Consider the following 21,843-nt stretch of genomic DNA (forward strand, 5'->3'; position numbering starts at 1 on the left):
GCAGCTGTTTTGATTTCCCACCACAGACAGGTGAAACACACCTGGCTCTGGGTAAGACTCCCAGAAACTCTTATAGTGATGTTAAGAGCAAAAAGGAATCTACCCCAGACTGCAAAAGGGAAGTCTCCTCTTGCACCCTGACTAGGGCACACAAGTCTGAGGGCTCACACCAAATGTCTTTATCCTGAGTTCTTCCATTAAAAAAGAAGAAAAAAGCACTATTTTCTAATTTTTTTCCAGATATTAAAGAGGAAAAATTAAGTTTTTATCCTCCTTTTGCTACCCAACAGTATCTGATTGTATACTGAGGTAGTAGCTAATTTTTTGCAACACAATTAAGGGGTTGAAAAGTGAAGACATTTCACTGCAATCATAAATTTAGTTGTATTTGGCATCCTGCCTGCTCTGGTTTCTTGGTTTGTTGGGGGAGTAGAGGAGTGGGCAAAGGGAAGTGCCAGCTGTATTCCAGAGGAATTCATTTAGCTCTAATACCTCAAGTTACTGGATGGAAAAGTTCTGCTTGGACACAGTGAAACTCACTAATCCAGAAAACACAAGAATTCATCTTAATCTGTCCATTTTCGCAGTCAACCTCAAACTTCAAACATGGACTAAATACTCTGCAATGCTAAAACTACAACTGTATGTAGGCATACAAGTATGTATGAGAACATTAACCACAGAAAATCAGAGAAAAATTTTCACCAATGATGGAAAAGTAATTATCCAGAGTGAAAGAAGCAGATGAAGTTTACAGCTAAGAAATGTGAAAATTTTTTTTGTAAGCTGTAAATTGTTAACAACATAATGTCTGACTTAATTTTTTTCTGCACTCCTATAAACCCAAAATTCAGATTTAGTCTTGGAATAAAAATTTCCAGGCTATGCATTGGCTTGAAATGTTCAAAACACTGCCTTCCATTTCAGCTGACTCAGTTGCAGCTCTGTCTCTAGAAGGTAACTCCAGTTCTGTGATAATTCAGCTGATTTTTCCGTACCAGGCCAAAGATGTGCCCTGTTACCTAATGATGTTTTCCACAAGAGCTGGGAAGATTTCTTGCTAACACTGTATTCCTACAACAACTTTTTTGTCACCAAGCTTTAGGCTACCTCATGTTTTAGTTTAAAAAACTAATTATACACTTACCTGCATAGCATTAAAGATATAAAAGTACTGAAATAAATGCATTAACTATTATAAAACGCTGTTAAATAAATATATCAATTATGAAAGTATATTTAAGCATTGAAATGTTAAGACACAAGGCAATAACCTCACATAACAAAGTGGCAGAAAATTACCATCCTCGTGTCTGGTCGATGCCCTCAGCGATGAAGTCAGCAGGGAAAGCATCCTCGAGCTCCCTCTTGTTCTCAAAGGGGTAGTGCACCTGGGCATAGGGCATGCTGCCACTCTCAAACCAGCAGTCAAACACCTCGGGCACGCGGCGCAGGGAGCCCTTCCCACAGCGCGACGGGATGCTCAGCTGGTCAACGCTGTGGGGACAAAACCACCCAGGAACCCCACACAAAACCAACAGTTAGGAGAGGTTCATGTTATGCTGGTAGATTAGGATGACAGCAGTTTTGGCTTTTGTTTTAATGACTCTTCAAAAAGCTCAGCATTTCCTTTGCGCAATCTCTGTAATTTTTATATTAACAGTGTTCAAGACAGAAAAAAAATGGAATTTATGTGTCTTAATCACAAGTCCTGTTACAACTTTTTTATTTTCTCTAAATCTGTTTGGGAAAAAAACCCAATTTTTTTTTATGTCTGCTCATCTATTTCTAATACCCAGTGAAGGGTCTCTGACCCACCTTTCTCGATGGAGATCTGTGACTTTCACTCCACACAGCTCTTCCAGTTCTGCCACTGAACCAACACAAACCACCTGTTTAAGAAATTCAGGAAATTTAGCCAGTTATTTGCACACAGTAGCAATTTTTTTTCTAACATCAGACAGAAGACCTATAGGTCAGTCAGAATCTCCAGTAGTAGCTGACAGAGCTGAAAAAACAATAAAAATTTTGTGCAAGGATCTCCTTCCTAAATCTAACACAGCACTAAATGATGTTAGAGACCACTGCTCTGATTTAATACAACTCATGTTACAAGAACTGGAGACTTGGAAGCAGCAGAATCTTGGCAGGTTACCAAAAAATGTGGGATTTTGGGGGCAGGGGGGCTTCTTCAAACAAGCCACAACCAACAACCCCTGAAAATTCAATGACTGACTTTTATACAAATAGGAGTTTCAGATCCCAGGCTCCTCCCCTAAAGTAAGCAGCTCATTATCCATAAGTGTTCCATCCCAGGTACATTAAATTGTACATATTAAAGGCTTTTTATTTAAAGTGAAGAAAGTGTCACAGCTACCAAAGAGGTTGCTAAGAAAGAATTTTCTTGGTTTTGTTGCATCAAACTCTTAAGAAAAATGCAAATTTCCACACCAGACTTGCACTGACATCATGAAACAATGATTCTGAAAAACTCTATGAGAGAAGCAGAAAAGCAAAGCTTTCTTTGCTTTAGTTTTTAGTCAAGTTGAGCCCTCCCACAGCCCTGTGGCCTCTCTCATCTGCCAGGACTCACGAGCCACAAGCTGCAGTACAGGCCTGGATTTTGGAGATGCTGTCCCACATGCCATCAGCCCCATTTAGAAGTGCCATGGAAAAACCCCAGGGTTTGACAGATCTGACAGGGAAGGAGTTAAATGTAGCACCATAATGAAGCTGTAAATAGGCCAGACATTTTTCATATGAAGTAACTTTCTAAGTTGCTCTCAAGATACAAAAAATCAGAGCAGTGCTCAATTCCTATAGCTAGTCTTAAACATATGCATATGTATACACATGGAAATTGTGACTAACTAAAAGGTTTTGGTGCATTTAACTCCAAAAAACTGTCATGAATTACAGAGAAGACAGAAACTCAGTATGATTTGGGTTTTAAGACATGATTTTCCCAGTCTGATTCAAGTGCTGATCTGCACTACTAATCACCATCTTCTACTGTTAGAGTACTTTGGAAATGCAAATTTTCATTACTTATCTGTCTTTTTTTCTGAAAGGAAGTGAGGCAGGACAATGATTCCACCAGCCAGGTACAACAGCCTGCAGAATGCACACAAACTACACTGGGAGATTGATCCCAGGTAAAAATACATCTTCATCAACAAACTATTTTTAACTGAGATCTATTCTTCATTCGTGCGGCCCCATAAGCAAACACACAGGCTCAAGTGAGCAGCAGCAGGTGCTTAGTTCAGCACTGCTGGAGGAAGAAAAGGTATTAATAGAGAAATGGGTAAAAAATGCCCTTGGATACACCAATTACTTTACCTTCACTAACCTTTATATCTGAATACACTTTGACACTAAGCTCTGGGAGAAAAGCTGCTCATTACTTGGTGCTTTTTGAACAAGTACTTCAATGCTGAAGTAAAATCCTGAATATTGATGCAGAACTGCACCCAGAAATCACTCACGGAAGAAATAAACCAAAGTTCACATGAAAAATCCACCAACCCTCAGAGGAACACGGATCTCCCCCCACTGAATAAGACTGCCTCTATCCAAGGCAGAAGGAAGGAGCCCCTCGGTCCCAAGGGGAGCTCATTAGATACTGAAAGGCAAGGGGAGAATGCAGCAAACAGATGCTAATCAAATTCCATCCCTCATTAGGCCGCACCCACTCGTTTCTGCAAGGAACACACAGGCTTGTGCTCTCCAATTAAAGCTTCTGCTCTGGAGCATCCCTTCGGGAGCCATGGCTGCTCTCACAGCCTGGGCCCTCTCCCTACCAGGCATTAGCTCCTCTTCCATGTTATGGTTCACATCAGCTACAAAACCAGCTCTACCAACACTGCACAGCAGCAAAGACTGCAACAAACAGACGGGGACTGGGGGCTGCTCAACCCTGTTTCAGCACCTCCAAGACCCAACGTGAAACCAGAGGTCAAAGTTAACCCCTGCTAACAAAATGAACATTAGATCCAGGATTAACCACATCAGTAGAAAGAGAAAGCCACCCCCAGCAGCATTTGTGGAACTCGATGTTCCTGTGGCAGAGCCCTGCAGTCCCTCCTAAATAAAAATGCTTGTTTTTGTGGGTTTGCCATTTCAGCTCTGTTCAGTACCTCAACTGAGGAGTAATGAGTGCCCACAGAAAGGAAGAAGCCTGCATAGTGTGTCAGAAAGACATTCTGGGATTTCCAGAAAGCATCTCATGAATATTAAATAGAGAAGAAATGACTGCAACAGTCGGCCAGAAGTGGCCTAATGCAGCCTCAAAGCAGCCCAAAAATGCACCTGGAGAGAGGTTCCCTCACCCTCAGGAGAGCAGAGCCAGAGCCCTCTCACTCTGCTGGGCAAGACTGAGGGCAGCCAGCCTAGGGCAGGGTTACCATGAGTGACAGGCCAGGAAACAATCAGAGAACTTCCACAACATCACTGAAGAGTGAACTCTGTAATTTGTATGCAAGTCCTATAAAATGAGCCCACGTCTGCTTTACCAACTTGGGTGTTATATCAAAAATTTTATTATCTAATCCAAATGAGATGTGTTCCTCCACTGAGGAAATCATTGGAATTTGAAAGCTTAAAATGATAAACTGTCTGCAAAAATATGGCAATAAACACAAGCTTCAAAACTTAACTTCCATTATGTGTCTCTACCTGATAATTATGCTAAAAGAAAACTAAAATAAAACTCTGCGAAACCAGTTATTGATTTGTAATAAAATTCACTTTAATACCAATTAATTCACCTTGCTGTATATTAAATAAGGAATTGCTATTACTTCTCCAGGTTTTAATATGCAAAGCATAATCGTGTGCAACAAAGTGTTCTTCTGAGAGCAAGACATGAAGAGGCTGCTCTGCAATCCCACACGGCACCAGGCTGCAGTAGAACTGGGAATTCTGAGGGAATATCATTACTGGGAGAGCAGATGTCACCTAAGCTTTAAGTTCCACATCAGTTCCAGTGGTATTTGTTTTTCAAGCTGTATCTCACAAGCATAAAAAGAGAGTGAATATTCAAAAAAAAAAAAAAGAAACCTAACTTGAAATTTAGCTTGGTTCAGAAGCTGTACTCAGCTGTTAAAGCACAATATTCAGACTGGAACAAACAGAAATGTGTAACATCTATGGATAGAAATAATAGACCTGTTGGTATTTCCATCGTTATTCAGAACACCGAGCCCTGAGGAGTATTTGCAGCTCTTTTCAAAGGAAAGGTCAATCTTCCAAGTTAGACATCATTTTGTTATTAAAAACTAACAAATCAAACCTAGAAAAGCAAAAAAAATCTGTACACACAGGAGTACAGATATGGGAGACTGGACAGAAAATGCAATATTATTAGAGGCAGGAAGTGGAAGTAATGAAACCTTTACACAATCCTTTTCAGCTGTAGAATGAAATACCCAGGCACAAAACTGAAAGCCTTTTTATTACCTAAAAAAAAAATTGTTATATCAAAAAAGGGGCTTAGAAATGTTGGATGAATGTGAAAAAAGTGTGTATATATAAATTGTCAGTCTTCAAACTAAACTCTAACTGTTATATGAGAGACAGAAGCACTTGGTTTGTCAGTAATTTACAAACACACTCTCAGCATAAATAGAATCCAATGCCAAGGCTTTCTTAGATACTTAAATCCTAATTGCAGGAGTATCTCCCTCCCTCTATCTCCCAAGATTCCCAGTGAAAAGGAAATAAAAAATGCTTTATGGTGCACATCTAAGCAATAGCAAGTTTAAGATCATAAAATACTTCTCTAGCAGATGTTTTCCTACTCCAGGTCTTTCAGGTCTAAAATGAAGATTAAAACTTTTTCAAATCAAGACAGATAAAAATAAAGGTTTGGGATGCTGCCACCAGTATTTACCTTCCATGGACATCCTGACCCTGATTACCATTTTCTACCTCCAGCATGAGGAAGGCTTATCACATGTGTCTAATGGAACTAACCCAACGCAAATAATAAATAGAAATAACAAGGAAAACAACACACAAAAAACCCCTAACCCATTTTGCCTTCAGAAAGAGCTTTAAAACCATCAAAATTGTGTGTGCACTCATGCCCTCTGCATCGTGCTACCAATGCAGGGTACCTTACAACTTGACAAAGCTCATTTCTAGCACTCCCATTATGCATTTTCATCATTCCACTAGATTCATATTTTTACAGTCTGCTACACTCACATTTGTGGCACTACAAATATGTATCTTCACTGTTCTGCTGTGGTGGACTTGCTTTTATGCCTTCAGCAACTCATTTGGCTTGAAGTAACCAACCACCAGAATTTCAAAAGGAGACTTAAAGGAGTTACCAAAAAAAAAAAAAAAAAGAAAAATCCCCTCCTTGCCATTGTCTCACTGCATTTATTATTTTCTTTAGATTTGCCATCACTTCAAACTCTTCTGGGAAAAGGCAAGATTAATTTTAATGTAAAAACCAAGAAAATTTGCCTGCAGTTCTCAAGCAAAGGCAAAGCAAACCTGTACAGGCACACAAACACACCCATAAATATGCACAGATCTGTCACCTATTATACACATACAGATGGGTTATACAGATACGCTGCTAAAACCCGTTAACAGAACTTCAGACTGCAGCAGCCAAAGATACACCAAAATAAGCAAACAAGTACAGAAAGACTTTTCTGGCAATGGGACCTTTCATTTCCTCACTCACCTCTTCCAAATCCTCGCTGACCCACAGAGGGATGGGGGTCCCCCAGTAGCGGTTCCGAGAGATGGCCCAGTCCCGGGCATCCTTCAGCCAGTTCCCAAAGCGCTTCTCCCTCACGAAATCTGGAACCCTGTGCCAAAAATAACAAAAGGATTAATATGGCACTATGCTCCACTTAAAAGAAAGCTGGTAAGAATTGGTTACATATTCGATTTCATCCATCAAAAAAGTTCACTTCAGCATTGATATGACTTAAAGCAGTGTTACAGCACTGGCTGCTGCAAGGCCTGTGGAGGTGCTGCCAAAAAACACAACAGTGCCTTCTTCTGATCCCCAGTAAGCTACAGAAGTGAACAACACCATGCTTATTTTACTATAAAGTAACTCAGGAAAACATGTGCAACATAAAATAGATTCATTAGGGCTGAAACAATGGCCAAAAGTCCTCAGGACAGTCCAATAGTGGAGGATTATGGCTAAGGGTGATCACAACACAACTATTTAAATTACATATAGAAAACAGAACAGCCACTGATTTTGGTGTTGAATGATATTCCCAAGAGTGAAAAGCCTGGAGCAATAACGTGAAAAGGCACTTTGGATTATGTGTGGGCATCCAGGTACATGCACATTACTCAGGTTGATAGATCATACAAAAAATCCTTTCCAAGCTGTTGATCATCTCACTTTGAATTACCCAGTTAAGAAACAAAACATGCCCCCCAACCACAGAACCCTATCAATGCTTGCTAAAACCTCATTTTGAGCACTAATGGGCACTGAGGGATGTTAAAGACAAGTTTTCATTGTGTGGAAGTGTCTTAGAGCTCAAAGGTTAACGCCAGAACCCCATGCCCTGCAAGGTTCCTGGTTGTGCTAAGTGGCCTGGTGGTTTGATTAGAACCATTAGTTTTTTCTCAGGATGTAAACAATTAACTATTTATCCAATGATTATGTGTAGATGAAGAAAAGCAATGGGTTTTATGGTCAACAATATGCTCCCTTCTTGCCTAAAGGTGCATTTAAAAAGACCAAACTCAAATGAAACTCACAGAAAGAGCAACCTCAAGACACTGTCAGAAACACAGAAGCTGTGAATGAGCAGCACACAACAATAAAGGAGCTCTGGAACAGTTACTGAGCAAACCATGGCAAGTTTTGCTGGGTTTGTTTTTCCAGTCTAACTAAAAAGGCCCTTCCCAAAGTCTGAGCTGGATTAGGAGAGCCACAGTTTCTAAAGGGGGAGCAGCCAAGCTACAAAGCACAGAGGGTCTCTTCCATCTTTCTGTCTGAAGCTCTTGGTCCTCTTGTCAAGTATTTCTTTTTGAAGATTTTTAATCACAGATCAGTCCCAAGAGTAACAAAGATGAAAGGTTCCTTTACAGGAAAAATTAAAAGAATGGATTCACATGACACATTGAGGTAGGATTTGGCCCAGCAGCAGGAGGTTTATGAAATAAGTGTGAACAAAAAAAAAAGCAAACTATTGATGAAAAGAAAAGCTACTGGCTTTTAAAAGTTTTACCCATGATGAAGCCATGTGGAGATCTAAAGGCTTCGTGATGCCAATGTTGTCTCAAGTGGATAAAAACTACCCTTAAAAGCCTCACCAAATATCAGCCTGAAGTTCCACAGCTTCCCTCGCTATTTCTGGAGTTACTTTCAGCTGCAAAGTTGTCTCTCCTGTAACACTTCTTGAACAAAAATCTAATATAAAAAAATTTTAAACAAACTCAGTGACTCATGTTTCACATGACATCTGTAGCCCTGCTTTGAAATTTAGAAATGTATACAGGCTTTCCCGATTTGGTTCAGCGTGGGACTCGTTACTATTAACTTTCTGTGGTGACCTTAGGAGACCCTCTCTCCAAACACAAGTGGAAACTGTACAAAGTTCATTAGCATTTGCCCAACATTCCACTAATGTGGAAAACTTCTCTTTACATCACTCCTAAACTAGTTTCCATTTTTCAGAAGTTGTTAGACACTGATTAGCTGAAATTATTAGTCCCATTTAACATAGCTAGAGGCTGAGACAATCCTCCAATGACATTAAAATGCTAAGAGTTTCAACTCTGCCTCCTCAAAACACACATGAAAAATTAATTTTATCCCCAAAGTGGACATTAACCACAAAAATGTATGTGGTGTGATCTCTCTCTCTGAGCTATGAAAGCATGTAATTTACCTCTTCTGGTAAAATTGTCTGACCCTGCTGCCAGTTTTCAGTGGAACATAAAACACAAACCACTTCATCTCCTATGAGCCACATTTGCAACAATGATCTATGGCTCTGTAGAGGAACAACACAGGAATAACACTGACACAGCCATCAAATCAAATAGAAAGAGTTTGTGTCTCACACACATTCTGAGCCCATCACTCAAAGGAAGTGTTACTTAAAGCAGTTGGGTTTTGCCACTGCAGAGATGCTGCCCATGGGTGCTGCCCAAGGGCAGACACAGCCTCCAGCTGGGATCAAGCTGGAAAAGGGATCTAGAGCAGGAACAGCCATGCCAGGCGCAGTCCTTCAAGTCTGGAGCCCATTTCTTCTACTTATTCTCACTCGATTTAGCTCCAGATATCTCAGTTTAACACTTACCTACATATCATAAGGGGAAAAAATAAAATCAGAGGTACCTTCTACGTAAATATTTGATTAGGCTGTGAAAAAAGAGCATCCTCAATGGTGCTGTTACTAACACCTGATCTTTATTTACAGCAGTTCCAGGTTAGTGTTCTTATAGAGGTTTTTTAGTTTCTTTTAATCCTACTCTTAGGTATTTTCTTGGTATAGCTCACCTGTTGAATTTTCATTAAGACACCATCTTGCCACAGGCATATATTAGTTGAGGAAGCATTTTTTTACTTTTCCATCTACACAAAGCAGCTGGAAGATAAATGAAAAACCCTCTCCCAGTATGCCAGTGCAATGTTTTTCATGTTTAATCTCACATCCATCAAAAAAATGACCACTGAGTTTGCAGTTGGGTGTGACCAGAAGGTGCCCAGTTCTACCCGTTCAGAGCCCCCTGGACTGGCACTGGACACCTTCACATCTCAGAAAAGATCAAGCCCCAGCTCCCAACAGTTCCATGGGGCTGCAAAATCAAAAGCAGCCACGTCTCTCCTGAAGCCATCGTGCTGCAGCTCCTCAAACTGAGCTGTGAGAAACACGATTTTTTTATTTCCCAACTGGCCTACAATGTGTTTGACCTTCAAATTTCTCTGCAAAATGACACAGATAGGATTTCATACTTCTTTCTCTGACACTTAGCAAGGTTAAGGAGACTGCTGTCTCAGCAGGTCAGGGAGCTCTTGATTCATGGGTGTGGAACAGTGTGGGACAATTGCAATTTCTCCTCTTGGCACCCAGGACAGGGCACTAAATAAACTTCAGGATGCAGACACTGCAGCAGCTGGAAAGCTAAGGGAACTGAACTTCATAACACAAAGGAATAAATATTGCTTTGCCAAATCATATATTGGGAAGATGTTGAATCAAAGTACATCAGCTCCGACGTGTTTGAATGCTCATGTCTATCTTACTTTCCCAACATCAAAACTCTATCATACCAGTTAGAGATAATAAAAATTATTCATTTGCTGCAAATTTCCGTGTCCATTTTTGACTGACTGTTCCTATTTTTGAAGCAGATGTGGGGTTTTGCTAAATTCATGCATTGCTAAGTCCTCTGCACAGTCAACTCCCACATCCTTTCTTGGTAGCTACTCATTTTCTTAGTGTCTAAAATAAAAATTCCATTTGACAAGCCAAAAAACCCCATGAAGAGCACAGCAAAACCCAGCCTTTTAACAACATTTATTAACTCATTACAACAGGAACCATCTACTTTGCTTTCTAAGTCTATGCACCACTCAGCACCCAAGCCACATGAGCAATGTGGGCATGGATTTGAAAATGGCAATTAGAGACCACCTTCAATCCTAGAGCAGGATTGGGTCTGCTGACAGTGAGCTACCATGGGCTGAGCCCAGCACCAATAAATACTCAAGGAACAGCATCAATTAAAATAAATAAATTTGCTTTCTGACTTGTCTCCAGAGGAAAAATGTACAGGATGCAAATAAAAAAATATTCTAAATTATTACATAATCCAGAAGAAAACTTATTAAAAGGATTAAGACATCTGTTCCTTTTCTGTATATATATTTTGAAGCATATTTCTTGTGCTCATAACACAATTGCAAATAGTGAACTCGGCTTATTATTCCATCTGAGAGCTCAGATGTGCTCTGAGCTGCCTCACCGTGCCCCAGTCACAGGGTGCAGGAACTGTCTCAAAGCAGCACCATCCCTCTTTTCTGTAAACACAAGCAGCACTGCCAAAATAAAACACTGCCCCTGCACAAGCCTCGTGTTTTATCATCATTAAAAGCTGTTTAAGATACTGCATAAAGACAGACTAATCCTTTCTCACTCTTCATCGTTCTTCTCACCAGTTAACTTTATTCACAATATTCTCTGCAAAACCACAGCACCTTTATGTACTGGGTATGATTTACTTCATAATTGCTAATTAAAGGAGTTAAGACTATAAAGCTGATACACAAAACAATACCTTGAGTAGTGTGATGTAGGGAACCTAATACCAGATAAAGAACTCTTAATACAGCTTTGGTTCTGAGAGGATGGTCCCAGATCTGTCCTGTCCTTTGGCAAGCTGGTAACTTTTTAAGTGCCACCTGAAATCAGGAATCAGTTTTAAGTCTGGAAAAGAGAAAGTTACTCTTCCAGAAGACAGCTGAGTTGTTACCGGCAACACCAAATGTGATGAAGTAGTTATTCTCTGTCATCTAACTGAATATGTACAGATTTATTTAAATTCCTAGCATACCAACTGGGGGGTTTATTTTAGGTGTAGAATTTGGCTTTCTTTTTTAAACATTAACCAACCCTTAGAAGACAAAGGCTTAAATTCCATTATGTTAATTTACTCTAATAACAAGCCTCCTTCAACATGCCCTCAAATTGATTTTTAATGGTTTTTAATTCAAGGAGATAAAATAAGCAACTATTCATGCCCTTTTGACACTTTAATTAGCGCCAATCTATATCATGGACCTAATTAAACATGGGGGGAGGCAGGAGGGAGGAGAGGGGAAGGGAGGAAAGGTCAGTGTGTGCCAGGCAGAATTTCCACTGCAGCAGCCTCTGCTCCTCAGCCTGGGAAAGCTGCTGGAATGGTGCAACCCCACGCACCCCACACAAGCCTGGGCTATCTCCACCGCTGCATTTTCTGTTAATGTGCAGCTTACAGGGGCTAAATGAACAGGGGCTTTCAATCATTTTGATCTCCCAATGTTTCTCTTCCCTCTTTTCTCCTGGTTCCCATGGCAACCACCACGTTGTGGTGTGACTGCAATGCTGCTGCAGACGCATCCCCGTCACCCGGACACAGCGGCGCAGCCCTGACCTCCAGTTCTGGCACACGCTCCCACTAAAAACCCTGCTCCATCTCCCTTGTAGGACCCAGGCACCCTGCTAATTGCTGTTAAAATTCCTTATCTTATCAACAATCCCTGCAGCCCGAAGCCAGGGAGAAGTGAAGCTTCCACTTCTCTCCACACAATTTCCTTGGGAATATTCTAACATTTACTGTCACAAAGTACTTTTGTAGGGCATCAGCACTCAGGATCCATCTCAATCCACATTCAGGATCCATTTCAATCCACATATATAAATACATTTGCATTCCCGTGACAGTGGCAGACATTCAACACACTGCTCACGTCACAGATTTATCAGCTGCCCAAGAAAACAGTGCTGGAGTTGCTTAGTGAACTGACATTTGGGATGTTTATTTCCTAAGCTTTGCCTTGAAGCAAAAAATAAGCTTTCAGTGACCCTTCAGTGGAACTGAAAAGGTACCTCTGCATTCATGGCATCATCAGCAATCTCTGCACAAGAGGCTCAAAGAGGAAACAGCAAAATTAAGGTGCAGCAGAACATAAGCCATCAAAATCCAGTGAACAAGCCTCCAAATTCACTTCTAATCCTCAACCATGTCTGATAACAGACAGTAATAAAACCTTCTCTAAATTAGACAAACACAAGGCTAGCCCTGCAGCAATTTTTTTCACCTCCTGCTGTAGGCAATGCCACTAACTTGGATTTTTCCTCGGGAAATGTTGCCATCTAGTGACTCCACGTTGCTGTACATATCACAATTGTTACTAGAGGGAGGATCTCATTTGTATTCACGATTCCCCAGCAAGAAAAGTGTGACTGATGACTCAAAAGAAGAGTTACAACTGCATGGTGATACTAAAGAAAAGAAAAATGAAAAAAATCTACACACACCATGCATTTCAAACTGTTCAGATGAAATGTATTAATATTAACAAACTAAGAAAGAAAATGTCCTATGACACTTCCTAGAAAAAATAAACAGCAAAAGGAGGAAAAAGGACTCACTGGATTTTTGCCACTGCTCTACAGTTCTGTTATGATTTAAAATTCTGTTGCCCTGCTACAGACTCAGATTCCTCATCCGAGCAAAAATGACAAGGTTAGTAAAATAAACATTTGCTTTCTATTGCAGATGGGATCCACAGCCCATCCCCTGCACAGCCTCAGGGTTTCTGACACAAACAGGCATCATTCCTGATCACATCTCACCTTTCCACAGGTGGGAAACAGTTTTGTGGTCAAAGATGAAAATGACCAGGATCAAAAGCTTCTCCAAAGATTGATGTGCTCGACTGACACAGAAGACAATTGGGCTCACACAGGAGCTGCAGGGAGTGTGTGCAAAACTCACACTTTAACTTCACTCCCAGCAAATGTGTTGTGGGTGGCATTTCCAGCAAGAACTAACAGCTTAAGTGATGGAAGTCAGGAAAATAATACCTTCAACCATACATCAAGCTCTTTATTACAACATCTGAATTCTTCAATGGTGAGAAGATGCCAGAACAAAAGGTTTGGCTTCTTTGAAGTCCCTGTCTTCCATCACTGCTTTCCTTCCACTGATGCTCATTTTTCCACTACATCAAGTGCTGCACATCTTATGCAAACAATGTCAGAACTGCACAATGTCTTTAACATTAGAAACTTGGCAACAGTTAGAGGTAAATGTTTCAGGAGTTACTGAAGGAGAACTTTAAGTTAGAAAGGTTTGAAAGAAAGAAAAAAAAAAACATTTCAAAGCCAATATTTAAATACTAACTACAGAGTCTTTTCTATCAGTCTGCAAGAAAAGAAATATTACATCCACTGCCAGAAGGATGAGCTACAATAGTTTGGAATCCTCATTATAAATTGTACTGATTTATTGGCTACAGCAACTTCTAAATTTTCAGCTTATACCAACTTTGAACACTGATGACAGGAACTAGTCCTACATTGTAATTATAATCTAAGGTGGCCTGGTTTAGTCTGTGGGTACATAGAAAATGCTCTTTCAACAAATCCTTCGAGAAAATGATGGTGACAACATGAAATCCAGACAGCACCTTGGTGCTGCATCCAACTCTCCTCATCAAGAGGATAGAAAGCCAAGGTCTGACAGGCCTGGATTTTACAGCAGCCAAAACTGCCCCTCTTCATCTCAAATTATAGCAGTAGTGGGTGCCTGAATGCCAAACAGAAGATAACCTTTTGAATTTAAATTTTCTTTTAAATAATCTCAGTTACACAGTAAAGAACATTCAGTAAGGGAACTTGAATTAAAGGCTGAACCACAGCCTCCTAAATGCTGTTCCAGTTGTGCATTTTCATCAACATCCAACCCAAGTTAATTCCCACTCTGACTGAAATAAGGATGGGACAGAGTAGAGAGGGTTTTTTGGCTTCTGGTTTTACAAAAATGCTGGCACATTACTCATGGAACCATTGCTGGAAGTGATAGTTAAATTCATTTTGAAAAATGAAAATAGAGTTACTGGTTTTAATAAATTTTGAATGACTGTGGCCTTGTAAGTTGGGTATTTCACTAAAAAACTAATTAGAAATGCAATCAGGTTGCACACTTTGTCCAAGTACATTTAATCTATTTCATCAGAAAGGATATCTATCAAGAGGGCAGCTATTCTTAAGGGACAATATACCCATCAGTCATTTACAGGAATAAAAAAAGCAATGCAGTCAAACCCATTTTGTAAAGGTTAATACAGTCTGAAAAGCATTTATCCCCAATTTTCTCATTTTCAGGACATGCTGAAGCCCCAGAGAGTCCAAAAATAAATTTTTAAAAAGCTACATATTATTCCTGTGACACTTTCAGAGATCAAGTCTCTTCAAAAGCAGAAAAAGTAGGTGTTGGGAAGGATGGAGTTCCCAAAATTTAAATAAATGAATACTGCAGAAGGCCAGCAGTCTCAATGCCAAACAGAACTGCCATCAATGAAGAACACAGAAAGAAAACCTCAAAAACACTCCCTTATTCTTTTAAAAAGCTGGATTTTAAAAGCCAACTTTAAGTAACAAAGATTACCCAGTATTCAAATTACTATGAAATCACATACTGAAAATCCATATGATTTATTAAATAAGTCTGTGAGAATACATCTCTACTTGTAGCCATATTCCCAACAAAAAGCTTCTCACAATCTCTAAGACCACATGGTTTTAAGAAGAGTCTTGAGAAATCAGCTTTATGTTCAGTTATGGAATTGTGTTTAGACTCAGGAACTGCCTGAAGGAGAAATGGTTCCTTTAATTCCAAGCATTTTGAATATTGCCAAATGATGTCACTGCCTGCTCTTCTCACCCAATCTTTGCAACAGCAGCTCCAAAATTTGCTTCCACTTGTATCCCCACTACTCAGCACTTACAAAAAGCACCACTGAAACCCCAAAGATGTGCAGGCAGGGTTCAAACTGATCAGTAATTCTTACTAATTAGTGTCTCCTGGATGAACGGAGGTCACTTAGCAGCTTCTTCTTGAAGCTCTGCTTCTGGAAAATAAAATCCATCCCATCCATTCAAGCATTTCCTTAATAGGATCATTACATTTTTTTCTCCTGTTCATGTGAAAATTAAGTATGCAGGTCTACTGTCATCCCAACAGTGAAAGCATCTTGAGAAAGCTAATTAAAGCTAAGAACAAACACTTTCACCCCCTCTCCAGCTTATTTTTCCCCCCAAAGGAGGATCACAGTATGTTCTGCTATGGAAAACAGAAAGCAACACTTACTAATCTCTAAACTCTCCTGACACAGCCAGACTGGGCATGTGCTGCTTGGCAAAGCCAAGCTGCAGCATTTCTGGGCAGGCTCTATTATGGATCACTGACTTTTCCCACAGATCCCAGTATTTACAGTGCCTGTACCATGTAAGCAGTTATGCAAAAGCTGCTCATGGAGAATTTAATTGCCAGCTACTGTCCATGAAAAAAGGCAGCACAAGCTGTAATTGCTCACTGAAGGCTGAGTCACCTTCTTTAACATCATCTGAGCTGCTGACAAGAGGCAACTGTGCAAGGAAGAGGGGTGGGATCCCAGCTCTCCCTACAGTCCTCATATGGAAAGACTGAATGAGGTTGTAATCTCCAAGTTTTCCCCACTTACTGGGAGGTCTCAGCCTCCCAGGCACAAGTGATTGATGAGAGGAAGGGAAATAAAAATACAGCTGATGAAGGTGCAGAAGATAAGGTGCTTTTGTTACTAACATACCACAAACCCAGGACTGACTCCCTAAAAGGCCACCAGCATGAACAGTTCCCTTTTACTGCACTTAATAATGCATTTAAGTTATCTAAAACTCATCTGCTGTTTTCTACCCAAGTTTCACACAAGTACTTTTCACATTCCCTATATACACGTAGAAAATTTAATTTTTGCCATTAGCAGAATACTTTTATTTAAACCTGCATAACCAAGTTTACTTACAATTAAGGCAGCTGGGTTGAGCTTTTTGCAGGTGTTTGGGGGGAGGGTGGGTGTGGGTTTTTCTTCAAATGCACCTATGATGAAGTAATCAACCTTATCTGTAATAACTAGATGAAAAAACCCCCAACTTGTCTAAAAATTAGTTTAATTTGGCACAATGTATACACAGCATTAAGCTGCCTATGTTCTTCTCCCAAGAGAGATATTCCCCTACACCCCCAACTCCAGGAAAAGGAATAAAACAGATTTATGCAGGAGACATTACCAGTAGCACTGGGCATTATTCTCCAGCAGCTTCTCCACCATGTGCTCCACCCTGACAAACCAGCTCGGCACAGCTTTGTAGATCAGCGGAGTATCTGACCTGCACAGGGAAGGGAATAAAACAAACAAAAGCATTTTTAAGTGCTACATTATTTATAATGTGCTCTTTAATATTTGTTTTTGCACATGACAGTCCCCCTTCCACAGATTGAGTTCACTGTTGCTGAAGTATTATCACAGTTAAAGGTTGGGGTCTGTTTGATTTGTTAACTTACATAAACTGTTACACTTATGTGAGCTACTATTTTGAAATCAAGCCTTAAAAAAACTTTTACAGCCTTCAAACCCAGTAATTCAAGGAATTTGTATAGCAAGAGCAATCATGAGAACGTTCAAACGATACTTGAATTTGAAATTTGTGCTCCTACATAGTACAACATTATGAAATTCAGTAACTATTTAAATGAGTCATATTTCAGTCTTCCACATGAGCTCATTCTGCATCTTTTTTTATGTGTATATAAGCCTGAAAATCCAGGAAACATGATGCTGTGTTTTTACTATGTGCATTTAAAAGAATAATCACAAATCATAAAGAAGTAGCAGCACCCAGAGTTAACTAGAAGAAAGTTCCATTCCCAGGAGGAGAAGGAAAGCAAGAGATCCAGATAAGCATACAGAAGTAGTTTCAAATATATCTTAACATATTCCTTACTTCAGTAAGCAATAAAAGAAAATCCATGTGGGAGGAGAGCAGTTTCACAACTTGAAATTGCTTAGAAATGGAAACACAATTGGCCAGAGCACACAGACTGAGCGATTCCCTACATTACTTAGCAAAATCAGGATCTCCAAGCATCTGTCTGCAGTGTCCCAACCCAGTCTCTGATTTATCAGTCCCATAATAACTGCTTAAGGTCTTGATTGACTGTTCAGGTATCACACATCCTTCTAAAGGATCCCAGGATCCAACAGTGGGCACAAGTCACTATAGGAGAGTTCAGACCTTTCTAATCCTTCACATCCATCCCATGATTCCAGCTTGAAGAGGGAGTAAAGCCCTAGGGGGTAGGATCTGTCTATGGGTACAGAGGAGGAGCAGCAACAACATTGAGACAAGAAGCTCATTCTCCTTTAGCATCAAGCCACCCCCCAAAATATTTCTTAAAAATACTGCTTTTGTTTAAGCCACTTTGGTCCAGAACTTGGCAATACACAAAAATTCACCAGCAAAGACCCTGAGAAACTACTGTTATCTTCTATATGCAGTCATTACTATAAACAACCAAAGTTTAATTCATTTTATTTATATCCACAGCGAGGACACATTTGAAATCCACAAACTACTGCAGATTATGATGTAAATTAAAATTGCTACTGTGCCAGCACTTGCTAAAGGTGCACCTGCCTGACCCACAAAAGAAAGAAAACCCACAGCAAAGGTTGTTCAGACCTTAAAAGCTGAACTCACAGTGCACAAAGCCCAATAATAAACAACACATTGCTTCTTTTAACACTATATTTCAAAAGATATTTCATTTTAATGATAACCTGTACGCTTCCATGTGCTTAAGTGTTAAAGTACCTATAACCTTAAAGGAAATGGTGACAGCTCAAAGTAATAATAATGTAGCTGTGTCCTAGCTATTAAATGCAAACCTACTGATGGCTTGCTACTCAAATTTAAGTCCTAACAACTAAAAAGGGAACAGTTCAGTTCACTCCTCACACAGCAGCAAGATCCCAGTAAAAAGGAAAGCATTCCCCAAGCTACAACGTGTTTTGATTTCACTGAGTATCTTGTTTCAGATGTGCTAAAGAATGATGAATTGCCATCACAAGACAAGTAACTGGAGACAAGTAGAATAAAAGCTGGTATTAAAAATTTCTCACATGGTCTTAACACATTGGGAAAGGAAGGCTGGGACAACAGTGGCACCCCAGCTCTGTGAGGAGAGAGCAGCTGACAGGTGGGGCTGGCTGCAGACAGGCCCTGGGGCACAGAATGGCTTCAGACAGGAAGGATCCACGACAGAGGGTCAAAAGCAGGGGAGCCATTTCCCAGGCTTTCAACCTAACCCTGAGGTTGTAACACCTGATAACCACTGTAAGCACCCACAGGGCTCTGTTCCACCTACGTGAAGGCAATAAGAAAGGAGAGAGGGCACAGTTTCCCTGAATATTTTTCTTCCGGCTGTATTGCCAAGCAGTGCCTCAGCAGGAGGCTGCAGAAAACAAAACACTAAAATCTGCTCAAGCAGTGACACCTCACACATTTCTGCCCCTCATGACTGGTGAGAAGGTTGAGGAATCCTTGTTCAACTGGATTTTGCTGTAGAATCCAATGAGAAATACCAATTGCTGGGTCTTGTTTTCCATCAACACAAGGGGAAAACCACCCAGACAGACCTAAAATCAAAGTCTGATGCTTACAAAGTTCCTGCCTAACCATTCCTCTCTGTCTCAACAAAGTTTTGCTCCCCTTAAAGACAGATCCTTTAGAAACACGTAAGAAGAATCAAATCACATTACTTGTGATCTTATTCCTCAAATGATCAATAACTAAGCCCATGGTACAAAGATGCTTCTTGGCTTTGCCTTCACTGGCTTGGGCAAGACAAAAGTCCACATCTGCCAGTGGAAGAGCTTTCCAAGCCTGTTGCCAAAGGAATGGCAGGCAGGACCTGTGAGGGACACTCCAGCTGTCACATTCAACAGTTGCTGCCCAGACCACACAGACTCTCAAGATCTCACATGTGCACAGAGCAGTTTTGACCAATGTCCTCCATTTTCAGCAGTTCCAATAAAGACAAATTCTAACTGAAAACTATCTACTGAATCCTTACCAAGATGTTGTTTTTCTCTTTCATATTTTAAAGTTTAGTTGACAGAAAATTACTACACAGAGAAGGACCCTAATTTCATGATACGTAAAAAAAGAAGGCAAATTTCTCAACGTACCAAGGATTCAACAACTGCCTGGTTTCTGGGAAAAGCAGTAGTACATTAAGAAGAGTCTGATTTCAAAGTTTTCTTACATTAATCAAAATAACTTATAACTATGTTCAAAGTTAAGAACTACTCTTCTACTTTTAGCATATTCCAATTATGGTTTGATTTGTGATGGCAGTGAAATGAGCTTTTCAAGTAGAATCCATTGTTCAGTTCTTCCCACCAGATAATTTGCTGCTAGGTGCTGCCTGCAACTTATCATCAATCAACAAAAATGTCAACAGAGTGGCAGGATTAAGGATCTTCTACAGAATCAGCACTTCTACATCCCTGCTTTGTCTCAGAAGGCCATGACTGGATATTTGAGCTGCTCCACAAGAAAAACACAAGCGTTGCTTGATTTTGGGGCTGCCATTTTTCAAAAACTCTCCCAAATCATCAAGGACGTAACACTTGAAGAGCAATTCCCCTTCTTCCTCTAGGCAGCTGTTAGAAACAAAGCAATCCCACTGTCCAAGAGCAAGCAAAGGTTATTTTTGCTATAAATTAAAGATAAATGTATCCTGCTAGAACACTTCACCTGGCAGAGTCAGAGCCAGACAGAGGGATGAGCTGAGCTCTTATCACAGTTATTTCAGTACAGGTGCTGTATACATCAGATATGACTTAAAATCTTTATGCCATTTCAGATAATTAAATTAGATATTTTATTTTAAGTGTGTCTTTGCTAGTAATAAAAATTTAATATTCTACTAAAAGATTACTGAAGATTTTTATTTTTTTTTTTTAGTTTGACAATTGTTCGGTGATTTTTTACAATAGCAATTGTGGAAATTTCAAACCAGGGAGGACACTAATAAAAACCAGCTTCATTTCTAGATTAAATCTGTCTAGCCTGTATTCCTCTTCAACAAAACTTGTTTGTTCACTGATACTGAAGGTTCATGGAGAATTCCACAGGGAGAATTCCCACAGAGACATCCACCTAGAGATGTTTCCACATAATAAGCAACTGGTCTTATTTCAAATAAGTAATTTTACAAGGTTAAAAAGAACTATCATTTATCATTTTAACATAAACATCTAAATACCTTCTGTGATATACTAATTTGAATACAATTCAAAGGGGATCAAAAAAATCCTTTCCCACCACTCAGCTGCTTAGAAAATAACCTTTTTTTAAAAGGGGTGGTTAGTTAGGAGTTCTACACCAAAAAATGAGCAACACAAATTACATAAACACACCCTTAAAATCATAAATAGAAAATAAATTTCAGCACTAAACTTAAATTCATCAGCTTTATTGGAAAAAAAAAATATTTACTTGATGACTAAACCAAAACTGGAGCTCTCCTAAATCAATAATCTCGGTTTGTGTTACTTTTAGTTTTGTCAGGAAAATTAAGCAAGGGAAGGGGGGAAAAGTGGGAGAAACCTGAAGAACTTCTCTGTTAGAAACCTCAGCTCTCAGGCAGGTGCAGGTCTGTGCTTACCTCCAGCAGAAGGGGTAGCTGTGCTGGAAGGTTGCACTGTGGATCAGCCGGCCCTTCTCCTTCAGCCATCTGATGATGTGCTTATCTGCATCCTAAAAACACAGCAGATTTTCCTTGGAATACACTTTTCACTCAGTCAGCTACTACAGGATTTGTCTCAGATACTCAAATTAATTTTTAAAAAAACTATGCATAACCCAGCATTTACACACACACACACACACACACACACACACACACACACAAAAAGCTTCTACCAAATTTATGCATTTTCTGCAGGGGCACCGTAAAACACGAAATTTGCAAAGTTATTTGCTCTCCAAACACTGTTTATACACAGTGTCTTCAATGTGTCTCTGCTATCTGGATAAATTAAAATGTATAAATTAAAGCATCAGTCCTTTTTTACCCTTAACTCTCCACATACACACAACTGTGTATAAATTCAAATTTTTTGAAGCACCAATATAAGCCAAAACCAACATTATTTAATATCTTAATGATTGAGTCTTCTAATTTTGTGATAGGAAATCACATAGTGCTTTTCACCTAATATTTAAACTTCCCGGCACCACATTC

The 21,843-nt window shown here is 39.8% G+C and overlaps 1 protein-coding gene across 1 annotated transcript in view; it reads right to left on the bottom strand.

The window, feature by feature from the left end:
- The window catches only part of IARS (isoleucyl-tRNA synthetase), an 87,778-nt gene that overhangs the window by 36,389 nt on the left and 29,546 nt on the right, over positions 1 to 21,843 (bottom strand). Inside the window, exons 12-16 of the mRNA XM_008636044.2 lie at positions 21,265 to 21,356; positions 16,821 to 16,919; positions 6,704 to 6,830; positions 1,819 to 1,892; positions 1,303 to 1,497 (exon numbers count right to left, since the gene is read on the bottom strand). Coding sequence (XP_008634266.1) covers positions 1,303 to 1,497; positions 1,819 to 1,892; positions 6,704 to 6,830; positions 16,821 to 16,919; positions 21,265 to 21,356 — 587 coding nt within the window. The remainder of the gene's footprint in view (positions 1 to 1,302; positions 1,498 to 1,818; positions 1,893 to 6,703; positions 6,831 to 16,820; positions 16,920 to 21,264; positions 21,357 to 21,843) is intronic.

This window comes from Corvus brachyrhynchos, unplaced genomic scaffold (assembly GCF_000691975.1).
Source record: "Corvus brachyrhynchos isolate BGI_N302 unplaced genomic scaffold, ASM69197v1 scaffold266, whole genome shotgun sequence".
In the NCBI taxonomy this organism is placed as follows: Eukaryota; Metazoa; Chordata; class Aves; order Passeriformes; family Corvidae; genus Corvus; species Corvus brachyrhynchos.